General features: G+C 42.9%; 1 protein-coding gene across 12 annotated transcripts in view; it reads right to left on the bottom strand.

Moving 5' to 3' along the window:
* The window catches only part of LOC125641569 (protocadherin gamma-C5), a 426,447-nt gene that overhangs the window by 239,659 nt on the left and 168,514 nt on the right, over positions 1-18,274 (bottom strand). The window contains exon 1 of one of the 12 annotated variants that reach the window (XM_048861730.2): positions 11,831-14,418. The exons of 9 other annotated variants lie outside the window; for them this stretch is intronic. In XM_048861730.2, the coding sequence (XP_048717687.1) occupies positions 11,831-14,239 (2,409 nt within the window). In that variant the 5' untranslated portion in view covers positions 14,240-14,418. Of the gene's footprint in view, positions 1-8; positions 69-5,776; positions 8,391-11,830; positions 14,419-18,274 lie in introns of those variants that run through there. 2 more of the 12 variants (XM_048861700.2, XM_048861744.2) reach the window with 2 other exon arrangements.

The raw sequence follows: 18,274 nt of genomic DNA, 5'->3' as shown, positions 1-18,274 counted from the left end.
AACAGTACCTGCCGCGTGACTGCCCGGCTCGGCTCTCTGTGCCTGGTTTCCATCTCAGTCACTCTCCGATATGCTCTCCTTGCCTGTCTGGTCTGAATAAATTCTTTGTTTTAAATTCCTGTTACATTGAAAGGTTTTCCAGACTAGTCACTTCCATATAAACAAAATGAACTTCTCTGCCTAGTAACACACCACAAGTCCAGGAAAGGATTTCTTTTCCCAGCAAGTGTGTGAGAGCTTTCCCCTGCTTTGTTTCCTCTAAGAGCTGCGCTGTGTTACCGAGCAATCGCACTGCAGGGGGCTCCTATGGATCTCCAGCAGCAGCTCCTGCCCCGCTTTGACCAACAGCGGCACTTTCAATCTCTGCCGCAGAACTACAACTAAATTGATCTCGTGAAACAGAAAGTTAGAATCGCAACTCATTTGACAAATATAAACTGCATAATTCATACAAAAAAGTATAAACTGCTTGGAATTAATTTTAATTTCGCCTTCTTGTGTTTTCTGTAAAGTTTTGTAGGTTAGGGTTCCACAGCTGTTTGATTCATTTTTTTGAATGTCTTTGTGTATGATTAGATAGTTTCTAGGTCTGGAAGAGAAAGTTTCCCTGAATTCCTATAATTAGTGACCTATAGTAGCTGTATAGAGGGAGCCAAATTCTGATCTCAGTTTCAGCAATGTAAAGGCAGAATGAGGAATCTGGACGCAGCTTGATCCAGTGGACAAGACAAGGTAGCGAGAATCATTAAACTGCGGTTATATTCCACCTCGCCCTTGATTTGCCCCAGCCTTTGTCCAGTCACTTAAGCCCTCTGTGTTTCAGTTTTCAATTTTTAAAAATGGTAGATAATGTTGGCAACTTTACCTTTGCAAACCATTGGAAATGTCTGAATAAAAAGTGCTATTTAAATTATAAGTATTATTACTCTAAATTCTTATCTGTATAAATAAGAGCAGATTCTGCCCCAAATAATATTATTTTTATGTACAGAATGCAAAATGTCAACAATTGAATGTGTTGGAACTGAAATTAAATAAGCAACTGTACGTTTAATGTTTTTGATCAATCAGTCACAGAGTTACAATTTTTAAGGCCGTTAGGAACTAAGAATAGCATCTAGTCTGACCTACCACACAACACAGGGCAGAGAATTTCACCCAACAATTCCTGCAGTGCGGAAACTATTCTTCCCTAATGAGTAAGTGGCATTATTAGATCATTACAAGTCGTGGTTCAATCATATTTTTTAGAAAGACAGCCAAACGTTTTTTAAAGACTCCAAGTGACGATGAATTACCTAATTCTCTTATCAAAGCTTTTCTAGTAGTTAATTACTATCACTGTCAAAAAGTTGCCTAATATTTCAATATGAGTTTCTCTACCTTTAGGATCCAGTTATTGACTCTTGTCATATCTGTCTGTTATATTAAAGGTCCTCTTAAATCAGGTATGTTTTCCCAGTGTAGCTACTTATATTCCATGATCAAGTTGGATGTTAACCTTCTATTTAATAAACTGTATAAATTGAGCTCATTAATTTTCTCACTATAAGGTATATTGTTCAGTCTTCTAATCATTTTTGTAGCTCTTCTCTGAACCCCTTCCATTTTCAACATCTCTTTCTAAGTGTGGACACCACAAATGGACACAGTATTCCAGGGACAATCTCACCAATATAGCATGCTGAGATAATACCATCTCTCTACTCCTATTCCATATCCCCATAGGTGCTGAAAATAGCTGTGCTGGGGGTGCTGCTACACTTCCTGGCTTGAAGTGGTTTCCATTATATACAGTGTTTACAGTTTGGTTCAATGGCTCTACACAAATTGTTCCAGTGCCAATACCCGTGCCTCTTCCATATCCCCCAGATTATACATCCAGTGATGCTGCTACCCCTTTTGCAGCAACATCACACTGAGAGCTCATTCAGATGTTTATACACCCTGACGGTACAACTCTCTTCCTCTGTCAAATACACAAAAGTTTCTCATCTTTTCGCCTCCTCTAACATAAGAACATAAGAATGGCCATACTGTGTCAGACCAAAGGTCCATCTAGCCCAGTATCCTCTCTTCCGACAGTAGCCAATGCCAGGTGACCCAGAGGGAATGAACATAACAGGTATGATCAAGTGATCCATTCCCTGTCAAAAAGAACAGGAGTACTTGTGGCACCTTAGAGACTAACAAACTGCTACTCTGAAACCTGTCATTCCCTGTCTATCATTCCCAGCTTCTGGCAAACAGGCTAGAGACACCATCCCGGCTTATAGACATTGATGGACCTATGAATATATCTAGTTCTTTTTTGAACCCTGTTATAGTCTTGGTCTTCACACAATCCTCTGGCAAAGAGTTCCACAGTAACCTCTCCATATGTCCCAGTGACCCCATCTCCTAATCACCCTTGTGTCCACTCTCATCCTCTCCCTCCCTGTTTTCTTTACCCCTTCCTTCTCCTCTGGCTCTTTCCCCTCAAAAAAGCATATTTTACTCTCTACCATTAAATAAACAAACAGACCACTCCACCCTTGTCCCTACTTGCCTCTCCAATCACCATCCCATTTCACGTCCCCCTTTCAGCTCTGAACTTGTTGAATGGACCATTAAAAATCACTGTATGGAGCCTCTCTCCTCCAATTCTACCCTTAGGCGCTGTGAGAATTTTAAGGAAAGTCGAAGAACAAGAGCATTTGAGAACCGAAAATGCAGGAATTCTGGGGAGGTTTCAACCAAACCTAGGGTGACAAGGTGGGTGAGGTAATATCTTCTATTGGACCAGCTTCTTCAAGTTGGTTCTTATTACCTCACACACCTTTTCCCTCTAATATCCTTGCACTAATATGGCTACGACATGCATAAACCTATTGAATCCGTTCATGGTCAGGATTTATTGGTGACTCACGGGGATAAATTTTAGATAGTAGTTTCCCCCTTTTTATGCTTAAAGATTTTGTACGTTGTGAAGGCTAATTGTTGTGTTTTGTTTTGTTTTGTTTTCGGTTTTGTTTTTAAATTCTCATGATATAATACTCAGGGATGTTGCTGCTGCTGCTGCTGATATAACAACCCTTAAATCTTTTTTCAGGTTCACTGCTTCCAAGATTATAGTCCCATACTCCCCCAAAACAAAAGTATGGTCGATAATGTTTGTCTGTAAAGGTATGACATTGCATTTGTCTTATTAAAACACATGGCGTTTGATTGGGTTCAGATTATACAGCGATCCAGATTTCTTGGTATCAATGACCCGCACCTACAATTATTTACCTTTCCATCAATCTCTCTGTCATCTGCAAATTTTTATCAGCGCGTATTTTGTATTTTTTTCCACATCAATGACAAAAATATGGAATAGCACCAGATTGAGATCTGATCCCTGTGAGATTCCAAAATAATCACAGTTATTCATTGGTGATTCAAACTTGTAATCTTATAAAAAAAGATGTCAAGGCCATTTAATAACAGTTGTTTTCCATGAAAACATATTGATTGATACTAGCAACTGGACCTATAAATGTTATTGATAAAGTCCTGTATCAGGTACTATGACTGTTTTCTCTTGGATTTATGTCAGGCTAACTGGCTAATTTTCTGCGTCATTTACACTATAAAATGTCTCTTTCAGTAAGGTTTCACAGGATGAGGGAAATCTTTCTTTCTTTCTTTCTTTCTTTCTTTCTTTCTTTCTTTCTTTCTTTCTTTCTTTCTAAAATGAAGTCTTCTTACAGAGAATAGAAAATGCTTAACATAATTAAGAATGTCCTTTTTTTTGGAAAAACGAATGTGTAAAAACCACATGAGGTTCTCTCCTAGAATTCTTACTACTTATCAATGATAAAAGATCTCTTGGACAATTATTAGGTGTTGAAAATGAAAAGCATCTCACAGGACCATGGACAAATCCCTCCAAATATACTTTCTACAAAATAATTCAACATATGCAAATCAATCTATTTTATATTTTTTAAAAATTTCAAGTAAATTTCGTTACCTCCTGCACACAGAGGTGCGCACATGCACATGCATGCACGCACTCACACACATACAGAGCCACTACCAGTTTAATCTCATGACACATCAATCACCTTCAGTACATAAGATATCAAAAAGTTAAGTTACATATTAACTATAACTGTGCAAATTTGTCTACTTATAAAAAAGGGCCAATTTCTGACATTATTTTAAACTCATGCAGCCTTATTAAAATCTATATTGTGGCCCAGGTGGTCCTGGCTCACCTATCCTTCACTACATAAAACAATACCATTACCACCAAGATGGCCCAGTGCTTAGATGAAATCAGCTCCTGGATGAAGAATAGCTCGCTGAAGTCGGAACTGAGCAAAACAGAGGTGATGCTGGTGGGAGCGGAAAGTATTTTGAGGAGTTTGCAGTCACAGTGAAGTCTCCTTTACCTGAAATTTCACATCTACACTTGGTAAATTCAATCTGTAGTCTAGGTGTACTATTGGATTTCTTGCTGATGCTGAGGTCTTACAAACAACAACAGCTGTGATTAATGATTTCTTTCCCCTCCACTTGGCTATTGGACTCCATCCCATCCTGGTAATGAGGACCTGGCCTCAGTTATTCATGCCTGTATCACCTCTTGACTGGATTACAGCAATGCAATATATTTAGTCATGAAACCTTCAGCACTTTGAAAATTCCAACTAGTACAAAATGCAGCAGCTCATCTCCTCAACAACATAGGTTGCCTGTCCTCTACTGTTTACACTGGCTTACAAAAAAATTTAAAATGTTGCTCAACGTGATGATCCTTATTGTTCAAGTGCTCACTTCCTTGGGCCCAGAACACCGAAAAGACTGTAATGCTTTGGGACAAAGACCGTGGTCAACCACTATGCTCTGGAAAAATGGAATTCTGAACAATAAGATTAAAACCATTTGTTTTGGGAAAGAACTCTCTCTGGGAGCAGAGACTGTGGCAGGAACTCTCTCAGGAACTAAGGACCATCACAAACGTCACCACTTTCTGTTCCAAATGCAAGGCACGCTTCTTTGACCTTGACTTCTCTAATCTAGATGGCAGATGTGTACTCACATTGTTGAATGGGTTGACAAAGCCCTGGCTGGGATGATTTAATTGGGGATTGGTCCTGCTTTGAGCAGGGGGTTGGACTAGATGACCTCCTGAGGTCCCTTCCAACCCTGATATTCTATGATTCTATGATTCTGTGAATGCACTACTGGGAGGAACTCAGACATTATGGTGATAAGCGAGGTATAAACATCTACATAGAATAGAACAGACTAGGAACAGAGAAAACTCTCAGGGCAGTATATGCATTGTGGATGCAAGCGTGTATTTGAGTGTTTTAGCTGTTTTCATATATATATAAATGTATAATTTTGTTTTATACCTAGATTATTATACATTTAAGTATGCCTATATAATACGTGTGCCTGTACATTTTATCTGTATACACACAAACTGACAATATATGCTCATTTTCAAATGCTACAAGGAAGCTACTCCTAAAGAAAATTATGTTTCACAATGTATCTCATAATTAAAAAAAACAAACGCTGATTCATTTTACTTTGACACACTGAAGAAAATTCAGACACTCCACTGACAAAAAAATCTATGTATTAAACCCCCTATTGTAAAGCGATAAAAGTTGATGATACTAGAAATAACTAATCCAAATAACAATATTTTTAACAATTAAAACTTTCATTTCGAATTAAAAGAAATGGAATTTTAAAAGCCCTGATGTAGGAGCGAATCTGTACAAAGACTCACCTTTCCAAGTGCTTCGGCTACAGACTTTTGATCTCCAGGAGCAGATTTACTGCTCATAGGTAGCATTCCAGAGTTGCCCCTGCAAAGAATGTTCTCTTCTATGAAATTCTGACCATTTGATTTTAGGAGACTAAACGCCGTTTTGTCAGAGTCTGCGGTTAAACACAGATTATAGCTGTATGGTAAAGTCCCATCGCAGTAGCTCCGCGGCAATCCGGGACCTGACTTGGAAAAATGATCAGAACCAAAACATTGCAAAACTGGAAAATTCATCGACCTTCCACATTTCATCACAATGGCCAGTGCAACTGTCAGGAGGAACAAAAATGAGATCAAGGCTAAAGCCAACACCAAGTAAAACTGTAAATCAGACTGAGGTGCCGAGTCACCCGATTGGTCGCTCATTTCTGGAAGAGCCTCTTGGAAGTTCTCAGCAAACACCAGGTTGAGAGTCACTGTGGCGGACAGAGACGGCTGCCCGTTGTCCTTCACCAGGGTGACCAGCCTGTGCTTCACAGCATCTCTGTCCGCAAAGGCGCGGGCTGTCCGGATCTCCCCGCTCTGCAGCCCAATGCTGAAGAGCGACGGGTCCGTGGCCTGGAGCAGATGGTAGGAGAGCCAGGCATTGTGTCCTGAATCAGCATCCACCGCCACCACCTTAGTTACCAGATAACCTGCCTCGGAGGAGCGAGGCACCATCTCGAACAAGGCGGAGCCATCGGCTCCGAGGGAAGGGTACAGGATGCGAGGGGCGTTATCATTCTGATCCACAATAAACACCCTGACGGTAACATTGCTGCTGAGTGGCGGGGACCCGCTGTCTTGGGCCTTCACCTGCATCTCAAACTCCCGGAATTGCTCGTGGTCGAAGGAGCGCTGCGCATAGATCGCTCCGGTCTGGGAGTTAATGGAGATGTAGGAGGAGAGAGGCAGCTTCTCTAGGTTGCTGCTCAGGATGGAGTAAGTGACTCGGGCGTTCCGGTCCAGATCCCGGTCTGAGGCTTTTACACTGAAAATAGAGGCCCCCGAGGGATTGTTCTCTGGCACATAGGCGGTATAGGAAGGTTTCTCAAAGGCAGGGGCGTTGTCATTGACATCGGAGATCTGCAACAGGATGGTTTTCTGGGTGGAGAGGAGAGGAGAACCGTTGTCTGTGGCTATGATTGTGATATTGTACTCTGGGGTCCTTTCCCTGTCCAGGGTGCTATCTGTGAGAATTTTGTAATAATTATTAGAGGACGACACTATTTTGAAAGGCAAATTGTGTTGAAGATGACAAGTGACGTCTCCATTTTCACCGGCATCTCGGTCATAGGCTTTGATCAGAGCCGTCACTGTGCCTGGTACTGAGTCTTCTGGAATGGGACTGGATACAGATGTGAACGTCACTTCCGGCGCATTGTCGTTCTCATCAAGAATTTCTATTTGAACTTTGCAGTGAGCAGATTGTCCTCCCCCATCTCTGGCTTCTATACGTATTGTGTATGTATTTGTTTTCTCAAAATCCAGAATCCCTGTATTTGTAATTCTTCCACTCGCAGGATCTAAATGAAATAATTTAAGAGCATTTTCTTTAATGTTGCTAAAAATGTATGTGATTTGGGCATTTAACCCTTCATCCTGATCCGTGGCTTTCACCTGAACCACTAAGGAGCCATTTGGTAGATTTTCTCTCAGGCTTACTTTGTAGATCTCTTTAGTAAATTCGGGGCGATTGTCATTGGCGTCAGTGACATTAATCTTAATCTGAACCGTCCCAGTTCTGACTGGATCTCCCCCATCCACAGCCGTCAGGATCAAGTGATGGGCGTTTTGCTTTTCCCGATCCAAAGATTTTTCCAAAATTAACTCAGCATATTTATTTTCATCTGGACTCTCGTTTACTGACAGGATAAAATGCGGGTTCTTGCTGAGTTGGTAACTCTTCAATGAGTTGACCCCAACGTCTGGATCTTGCGCAGATTCTAGTGGAAATCGCACACCAGGCAGTGCGGATTCAATAATTTGTAAATCAATGTTGTTTGTCTTGAACCTCGGGGCGTTATCATTAATGTCCTGGATTGCTACAGTCACATGGAAAACATTCAAAGGATTTTCTACTACCGTTTCGAGTGTCAGGACACAAAGGGGTGTTTCCCCGCATATCTCCTCCCGGTCTATCCTGCCATTCACATACAGGTTGCCATTTTCCCCATTCACACTGAAGTATTGCTTTTCGGAACTGACACGGAGCTTTCGCTGCGGAAGCTCTCGGATACTCAATCCCAAATCGTTGGCGAGATTCCCCACAAGGGAACCTTTGGCCATTTCCTCCGGAATCGAATAACGGATCTGTTCCGAGACCACCCGGTAGAACAACGAGAATAAGAAGGGAAACAACAGTACCTGCCGTGTGACTGCCCTGCCGCTCGGTCTCTGCCTAGTTTCCATACCACGCATTTTCATGTACGCTCTCTTCTTTATTCTGTACAAAAAGTGCTTATAAATCCAGATATTTGGTAAATATCCCAGGTAATAAAAAGAAAATGAATTCAATTTCTCAGGCTAATTGAACACCAGAGTCCAGAGGGAGGCTTTCTCTGAGCAGCGAGGCTGTGTGCGCGTCTCTCTGGTTGTTTTCTCTGCGATCTGCACTGTGTGATTGAGAAATCAGGCTGCAGCCAGCTGTAATGGATCTCTGGCTGTAGCTCCACACCACATTGGCCAACAGCGACACTCTGAGCTCAGCCGGAGAACTGCAGCACACAAAACTCAACTAATTAGCCTCTCACAGTTTGTATGGCAACTTCCTATTTATCTGTGTATATATATATATATATATATATATATATATATATATATATATATCTTCTTACTATATGTTCCATTCTATGCATCTGATGAAGTGGGCTGTAGCCCACAAAAGCTTATGCTCTAATAAATTTGTTAGTCTCTAAGGTGCCACAAGTACTCCTGTTCTTAAAACTAATGAAGTCACCGATAGAGATCTAGACAAGAGGAAAGGTATTCTAATACATTTAATATAAATGTTTAAAAATTATTCTCAATCCAGTCTGTTCTAGCCTTAATTAGATTTTAAAAGGTTTGTCCAAACACCCACGGATATCTCTATAGTTTACAGTAGCACTTTCTTTATCCTTTATCAAAGTTGTTTGCTTCAAAATAAAGTGTAATTGTATTTTTATTATTATTGCATTTTCCTCCCAAGAGCCAGAGCCCTGATGGAAGACATGGGGATTATGTTTATGTTTTAATTCTGGTATCACTTTGAGAATAAAATACTTATTCTTAGATCTTGTGAAGTTTGTATATTCTGGAGAGAGAAGATGGGTTTTGCATTCATTATTTCAAGAAATAGGGTTGTGCTTGTGACCTGGTGTGCCTGGGAAAGCCCTCACTGAAAATGCCAAGGGCAGGGCAGGCTGCAAAAGGGAGAGCAGATACTCCCAAAACTGGTGGGCAACACTGAAGTTAAATTCACCAACCAGTCACAAACGATGCTGGTTTGATTCTATGATTCAAGCATATGATTCTATGCTTCTGATCCCCCACACTAGTTATCAAGAAACTAAAAAGAGAAACCACACAGCCCCCTTTATTGTATTTCAGTTTCCTGGCTCCCAATCAGCACAAAGGTCCAGTACAGTGAGAAGTTATTTACAAAATCTGCTCAGTATACAAAATGTTCTTCTGACCCCAAAGGGTCAGCCACCTTACCAGGTCAATATTATTTTGGATCATACCCAAAATATCACGCTGCCAGCCAGTCTTTAGTGTCTAAAACTAAAGGTTTATTGTAAAAAAAACCCCAAAGAACAAGAAGAGAGTTGTTAAATGATAAAAAAGCACTCAGATACATACAGAGACTTCAAAGTCCATATATCAGATTCTTAGCAGTATTGGTGAGTTTTCTGGCTTGAAAGTTCCTCTGGAATACATCCACAGCTTGGATAGGTCATTCAGTCCTCTGTTCAGAGCTTTATTTGTAGAAAAAGTTATTCCAGAGGTAAGAAGCAGGAATGAAGACAAAATGGAGAAGATGCAGCTGCCTTTCATATTCTTTTGCTATGTGGCTAGTATTTCCTTTGTCCCAAACACAAGCTTCACAGCACATGGCATGGAAAAAACCCTAGAGTTCTCTGTCCACAGGCATGCCCTACATTTCTTGTTGACTCATAAGGTGTAGCCCCTGCCTTCTTTCAATGGGTTCATTGTACAGCTGATGTCCCTTGATGGGCCACCAAGCAGGCTTAGTGCTGATCCCATTCTATCTGTCACTCAGAAACGCAGGACAAGTTTTGAAATACAGATATACCATACATATCTATAACTCACAGTACAAAGGTGATACAAACATCTCATAGAATCTCAGGGTTGGAAGGGACCTTAGGAGGTCATCTAGTCCAACCCCCTGCTCAAAGCAGGACCAATCCTCAATTTTTGCCCCAGATCCCTAATTGGCCCCCTTAAGGATTGAACTCACAACCCTGGGTTTATCAGGCCAATGTTCAAACCACTGAGCTATCACTCCATATAAACAAGATCATCCTACCTGGCAAATCATAACATTTTCACAGACACTTTACATGGCCTATCTGGTCACATTCCTTGCAATTTTATAATATTGGTATCAGTATCATAAAGTGTCTTCCATATTCCATACAGCACCACAGTGCTTTCCCTTACCTCTCCAGAATGAGTTCTCTAGCCATGAGTCAGTTGTTACAAAACTCTGCCCTCTCCCCCACTCCCCCATTTTGGAGCCTGTATTTTCTGTGTGTGGAGATAGTCACAATTACTGGTTAATTTTATTGTTATGAATAACTATGGCCAGAGTGAGTGAAACTGAAAGGGTTCCTCTAACTTAAGTTTATCCTACAGAGAGCCTTGAAAGTGAGTACAAGTACTATGAATTTGATTTGGCATTGAATAGGCATCCAGTATGTCATTGGGATGATGGGTTCAGGTTGATCTGAATTGCTTAAATATGTTAGAGTACCTGTGTTAACTAGTCTTATCTTTTTAAATGGCACTTTGTTCTTAAATATAGAGAATTGCAGCAGTTGATCCTGGAGGTTACAAATGCATGCATCACTGTGGCTAAGTCTTGGTACTACCTGTTGGATGCAGCAATCGGGCTAGCCATAGGTGGCAAGAAAGTGTTTTTAGCGTCCACTGCTATCTGGAAAACTAGACGTATTGAGAAGTCTTGCAGGACCTTGAGACTACATAGTGTCTTTGCCATTGTAAGGCAGGGAGTGAAGCACTGATGCTAACCAGGTCTCCCACGTACTCCTCTTTTCCTACTACCAATATTTTTATTCTCACCAGATGTAACGTCACTTAACATAAACGAGCCAAATTATGAGAAAATGGGTGTAATTGTTTATGTCCTTAAACGAAACTGCAAGTCTGGGCACGAAACTAAATAAATAATGTAAAATAAATGTAATTGTCCTAAGTAATTTCTTATGCAATTATATTTTTCAAAGTTGGCTTTCAAGATATTTTCCCCTCTTCTATTCTAATTGTGCACTAAAAAGACAAATGTATCTTACACAGAATATACAATCTTCACTATATCGAAGGATATTTTATTTTATTCTCACAAACACTGTAATACAAAACTTAAAAACGTGAACAGGTTCCTTATGGAAGCCTTCCTTAAGGAGAGTATTCGGTGTTAGAAATATAGAGATTCCGAAGCAGTTCCGGTGAATTCTTGATAAAACCCATTCTAGAAAGGTATAATAATTTATTTTTCTTCGGCTCATGCCCTACTAAATTCGGTTTAAAAATGTGAACTAGAGTCTGTCACACTTGAATAACAACAACAGATAGTTTCATCTCCTATTAATGCATGAGTATAGACGATTTTATCCTAATCCTGCCTTCTCCGACTGTTTACAGGTTCTGAACCAAGATCGCAGGAAGAGAGACAAGCAGGGTTCCCCCGAATGTTTGCTCTGCACAAGAGCTGCTTCCAGTATCCACTGAATAAAACTATATAATTACGCGTCAAAACATTTAAAAAAGCAAGTAAAGAAAACTTACCGGACCAAGCGCATCATTCCCCTCATTATTCCTCAAATTTTCTGCAATTAAGAGACCTTCCTTTTTCTCATCAATCGGCCTATTTGAATAGTTTAATGCTGACTGGATACACTGGCTCTTTCTGGAGTCCGTGGTTAGAGAAACCTCATGTGAGTAGGAATGAAGAAAAGCTCTGACTCCATCGATCCCCACAAACTGCGAGACGGGAACTCCACTGAAACTCACACTCGAGGAGTCAAACAGCTGCGAGTTTCGCCACCTGCGGAGTCTCAGGGCCAGTAACACTAGGATAAAGGTAAAGAACAAGCAGGAAACGGAAGCCACAGCGATCACCAAATACAAGGTGAGGCTGGACTGGGGGTCTGCAGGAGCTGAGAGGCTGCTTAAATCGGAGAGGATTTCGGGGATGCTATCAGCCACCACCACCGTGACAGTGGCCGTGGCAGAGAGAGGGGGCTGCCCGTTGTCCTTCACTAAAACCACCAGACTTTGCTTGAGCGCATCTTTGTCTACAAAGGAGCGCGCTGTCCTGATCTCGCCGCTGTGGAGTCCCACAGAGAAGAGCCCCGGCTCTGTAGCCCTCAGCAGCTGGTAGGAGAGCCAGGCGTTCTGCCCGGAGTCTGCATCCACCGCCACCACCTTAGTGACCAGGTAACCCGGCTCGGAGGAGCGAGGGGCCAACTCCACTCCCGTGGAGCCATCGGTGGGAAAGGAGGGGTGTAAGATGTGCGGGCTGTTGTCATTCTGATCCAGTATAAAGAGAGTGACGGAGACATTACTGCTGAGAGGTGGGGAACCCCCATCCTGAGCCTGCACTTGGAACCGAATCTCCCGGAACTGTTCGTAATCGAAGGAGCGCAGAGCGTAGACAGCCCCAGTCTCGGAGTTAATGGAGATGGAGGAGGGGAGCGGAGCTTTCTGGATCTGAGTTCCAGTAATGGAGTAAGTGACTCTGGCGTTCTCCCCCGAGTCAGGATCATTCGCTTTCAGGGAACAAACGGAAGTTCCTCTGGGATTGTTCTCCGTGATGTACAAAGTGTAGGATGTCTGGCTGAAAATAGGAGCGTTGTCATTTATGTCTGAAAGCTGTACTAAAATAGTTGTTGTTGAGGATAAAAGAGGAGTCCCTCGGTCTGTGGCTGTGATAGTTACATTGTAATCGGAGACCCTCTCCCGGTCCAATGCTCTGTCACTCACCAAGCTGTAATAATTGTCAAATGATTTCTGTAACCTGAATGGGATGTTTCTGGGTATGGAGCACGTGACCTCTCCATTCTCCCCTGAATCTCGATCGTGTAAATGTATTAGAGCGATCACAGTCCCTGGAGGGCTGTCTTCACTTACTGACTTGATTACAGACGTGACTGTAATTTCAGGAGCATTATCATTGATATCAATAACAGCTATCAGAACTTTAGACCTGGCCGAGAGGTCTCCAACGTCCTTTGCTTGAACCTCCATTTCATATGATGCAGCTTCCTCATAATCCAGGTTTCCCACAGTTGATATTTCCCCCGTTTTAGAATCCACCTGGAATATCTGGGACGCTTTGTCTTTCATCTTCCGGAGTGAATATGTGACCTCCGAATTTATCGCTTCGTCCGGATCTGTGGCGTTTACTGTCAGCAGCAGAGACCCGACGGGCACATTTTCCAAAACACTCACTTTATAGACAGGCTGACTGAAAACTGGTGCATTGTCATTTGCGTCAAGGACCATAACGCGGATTTCCGCAATGCCGGACCTGACTGGATCTCCCCCGTCAGTGGCTGTGAGGATTAGATCGTGAACATCTTGTTCTTCCCGGTCTAGAGACTTTTCCAGCACCAGTTCGACATATTTGTCCCCATCAGCTCCCGTTTGCACATCCAGAGAGAAGTGTTTGTTACTGCTGAGATAATAGCCCTGCACAGAATTGGTTCCCAAATCTGGATCCTGCGCCCCCTCAAGAGAATATCGGGTTCCCACAGCGGCTAACTCACTGATTCTAAATTCCAATTCATCTTCCTGGAAGCGGGGCTCGTTGTCATTAATATCTGTGATTTCAACTTCAACTCCGAAAACCTTCATTTTGTCCTCTACTATAATTTCAAAATTTAGCAGACACGTTTGCTTCTGGCCACAGATCTGCTCTCTGTCTACTCTTTCCGTGGGGTATAAATGGCCGCTTTTAATATTCAAAGTAAAATACTGAGTCCTACCTCTGCCAACAATGCGGACTTCAGGGTCTGAGAGCCCCGTTATAGCCAGCCCCAGATCCTTTGCGATATTCCCCACGGAAGAGCCTTTCTGCATTTCCTCCGGAATCGAATAGCGAATCTGTCCAGAAACTGCCTCCCAAACATTAACTAATATGAGGCAGAACAGGACTCGTCCTTTGTTTTCCAGCAGCATGTGTACATTCGCCATTTCCAACTCTCTAAAGAGACGTCTGAGATTAAACCAGCACGCAGAGTTCGGAGACAGGCTTTCTTCTGTTGGGTTTATAATCCAAGCCGAGTGCAGAGGATTTATTCAGCGATGCTGCCGTTTGAAGATGATTTAATCTCTGTTCTGTGCTGTAAAACACTGGTCTGTCTGCTCCATTTCTCGTTGCGTCTCTCTCCCCGAGTGGTGAGCAGCGGCGCTCAGAGTCTCAACTAATAATTACAACTGCTCAAATAAATAAAGTGGTGTCTGTTTCCCTATGTGCCAGCTTACTTTTTCAGCACTGTATATAATCGTGTCCTAATTAAGGTATATTTTAAAACTGAACACACAAAGCAAAACAATATACTTTTTGAAGTAATTATCAAAACACAGGATGGTTTTCTGTGTGGAGATGGGGGTGTCTTTGTCTCTGGCTATAACTGTAATATTATACTCCGCCTGAGTGTTCTCCATGACCATTTTATAATAATTGTTAGGAAAGGATATTATCTGAAACAGAGAGTTACCCTTTATATGCCATTTAACCTTGCCATCTTCTCCTGCATCTCAGACGGATAAGCAGATCAGAGCTACCACTGTCCAAGGGAGACAGTCTTCGAGAAGTGGGCTGGACACTGATGCAGATATCAGCTGGGGGGCGTTGTCCTTCCGATTAACAATATCCACTTCTACCTTGCTGTGGGCAGCTATTTCCCTCCGTCTTTGGCTTCCGCTCCGAAGATGTATTATTCTGCTCTTCGAAGTCCCAAATTCCTTTAGTTGTAGTTTTACCGTTTTTGGGATCCCGAGTAAACATTTGCGGACCATTTTCTGGTATGATGCTGAATGTATGATCCTCAATGTGAATCGTGCGTTAAGACCTTCCTCATTATTCCTGGCTTTCACCTGCAGTACAAAGAATTATTCTGATAGATTTTCTCTCAGGCTGACTTCGTAGATCTGTTCAGTGAATACCGGGGGATTCTCATTGGCGTCAAATTAATCCTAATTTGAGCAGTCCAGGTTCTGACTGGATCTCCCACTTCCACAGCCGTCAGGATCAAGTGATGAGTTACTTGCCATTCCCCACCCAAGTGTTTCTCTAGGAATAGTTCTGAGTAGTTACTGCCATCCTGTCTACCCTTCACTGCTAGGGAGAAACGTTGGTTTGGGCTGAGCTGGTAATTCTGTAATTAATTCTTCCCAACATCAGATTCTGTGCAGAATCCAGTGGAAATTCGGCACCCGGCAATGTTCATTAATCATTTCTAGATCAGCGTTACTTCCTTTGAACTGCGGTGCATTACCATTTAAGTCCCGGATTTCAACATTCACATGGGAAACTTTCAAAGGGTTTTCAATTACACTTTCCAGTTTTACAAAACAGACTGGAGATTTCCCGCTTGTTCCCCCTCGGTCTATTCTGTCATTTACATACAAGTTTCCATTTTCTACATTGACAACGAAGTATTGCTTTTTAGCCATAGCAAGAACACAGAGCTTTCTCTGAGGCAGCTCTCTGACATTCAGTCTCAAATACTTGAGATTCCCCACAAGGAGCCTTTTGCAATTTCCTCAGGAATCAAGTCTGTTCAGAGAGCACTCGGCAAAGCAAAGAGAATAAAGTATTGGGAAAACAGTACTTGCGGTCTGAGTCCCCAGCCTGTGCCTGTCCCACTGTATTTGAAGTCCCATCCCTTTTGCTTTCATTTTAGCTGAGGCCTGGTCTACACTACGGAGTTAGGTCAAGAAAGCCACCTTAAGTTGACCTGTTAATGTATGTGTCTACACTACCAGGTCCTTTATGCCAACCTAAGTTACTTCTAATGTCAACTTCTGCAATCCACCTCTGCCAGAGGTGTAGCACTTAATTTGATTTTCATGGGTCGACTGCAAGGCAGTGAAGATGCAGTATTGTGTAATTCAACTTAATTGGCCTCCAGGTGGTGTCCCACAATGCTCATCTGTGACCACTCTAGAGATCGTTCTCAACTCTACTGCACTGCCGCCAGGTACAAAGGAAACAGCCCCATCCCTGCTAATGCCCTGGGAATTTTTGATTTCCCATTTCTGGTTTGATCAGAATTGGGAGCATGCCAGTTTGAGCACAGCTGATCATGAAGACTACACACCCCAAACATGCTCCAGCCTGGTCTGCACAGGAGGTGATGGATCTCATCGCTGTGTGGGGAGAAGAGTCTGTGCAGGCAGAGCTCCAATCCAGCAGAAGAAATGCTGACATCTATGCAAAGATGTGGAATGAGGGAGAAGGGCTACACAAGGGACACACAGCAGTGCCATATGAAAATAAAAGAACTTTGCCAAGTGTACCAGAAGTCAAGGGAGGCGAACAGGCATTCTGGTGCTGAAGCCCACACATGCCGGTTCTGCAATGGGCTGCATGCGATTCTTGGGAGTAACCCTACCAGTACTCCCAAAAGCAACATGGACATCCCACAGGTGTGTGAGTCTAGGGACAACAAGGAGGACGATATGGTGGATGAGTAAGAGGAGGAGAATGGGAGACAGGTGAGTGGTGGATCCATTCTCCCCAAGAGCCAGGAAATATTTTTAACCCTGGAGTCCTGTGGGTTGCAGGACATCATGGTGGCTGACCACGATGCCGGGGAAGGCACCTCTGGTGAGTATACAGTTACAATCAAAGTCTAGTTAAACTTTAGTGGGCACGCACATTTGGTGATATTACATGTTTACTGTGAAGAAAAAGCGAGGTGCTGTGGTTCTGTGTTTACAAGAGGCCGCTCCACCTATGCACAGGGTGGCCCCTGGAAAATAATGTTTATGTGGACTGGGATAGCCCAGGAATCCTCCATGGATATCTTTAGGAAACTTTCGTGAAGGTACTCTGCAATCCTTTGCAGAAGGTTTCTGGGCAGGGCAGTCTTATTTCTTCCACTATGGTAGGACACTTTCCCACGCAACTCCTGAATTAATTCTGTTGTCATCACTGCAGTACACAGCATAACAACATAAGGACCAGGTTTATAGCCAGACACTTGCAGCATCTCCTTCCTTTCCAGCTCTGTTACCCTCAGGAGACTGATATCATATAGGGTTGCCTAGGGGAAACTTCTCATTAAAAGTGCTCTTACAAGAAAAAAAAGAGCATGTAGACCCACTCCACCCTCCCACATTCCGGATCACCAAACCACGCAGCCACTAATGTGCCTTTACTGTTCTTGGCATGGGTCAGCGAGTAGTTTAAGTGGCTAATAGGGGACTGGGGCCCCACATATGAGATTCTGCAATTTGGGAGTGAAAATGTTTCCTGCCTCCGCCCCATTCATAAACAGCTTCCCATGGTGCTATGTGGAAGGGCCATTGTTTGACTAGCTACCTCTGCTCCCAACATAAGCCTGCCATAAACTTCATTAAAAGTGCGGTCACCCATGACTCGGGGGGGGGGGGCGCAGGGGACGCTACTCGCCATGACTGGAGCAGCAAAATGGTGCAGTGAACGGTTACAGATTCTGATTATGTTATGGCTTGCACCTAGTGTAATAACGTTGGTTTGTTTGTTTTTTCTGAAAAGGGCCTTGCTATGGAAACATATTATTCAGGTACAATGGCTCCGTTATTTTTTCTTATGACTGACCACTGGAAATGTGTCCTTCAGCATGCCATCAACACCTGAAAGCAGACTTTCACCGATTAGAAGGAGGAGAAAGAGAACATGGGAGGACACGTTCACTGAGATAATGCATGCCTCCGGGAGCGCTGACACAGAGGTGAGACCATGGAGGATTTCACTGTCTGAGAAGTTAGACATGGACATGGAAAGCTTCCCGTGAGCAAGAGTGTGCAGCACAGGATGAGATGCTTTGGATTATGAGGGACCAAGCAGACATGTTAAGGTGTCTGGTTGAACTGCCAGAACAGAAACAGGAGTGTAGAGTCCCTCTGAAGACCCTGGTGGACAGTCAGGCAGCATTGCCTGTGCAGAATCACCCTCCCCCAAGTGTTCCATGAGGCATGGACAAAAAGTCCATTAGCCCTTTCACTTAACTCAGGGGG

This window comes from Caretta caretta, chromosome 8 (assembly GCF_965140235.1).
Source record: "Caretta caretta isolate rCarCar2 chromosome 8, rCarCar1.hap1, whole genome shotgun sequence".
NCBI lineage: Eukaryota > Metazoa > Chordata > Testudines > Cheloniidae > Caretta > Caretta caretta.
The sequence above is the reverse complement of the archived record's forward strand: the minus strand, read 5'-3'. Positions and strand labels throughout refer to the sequence as shown.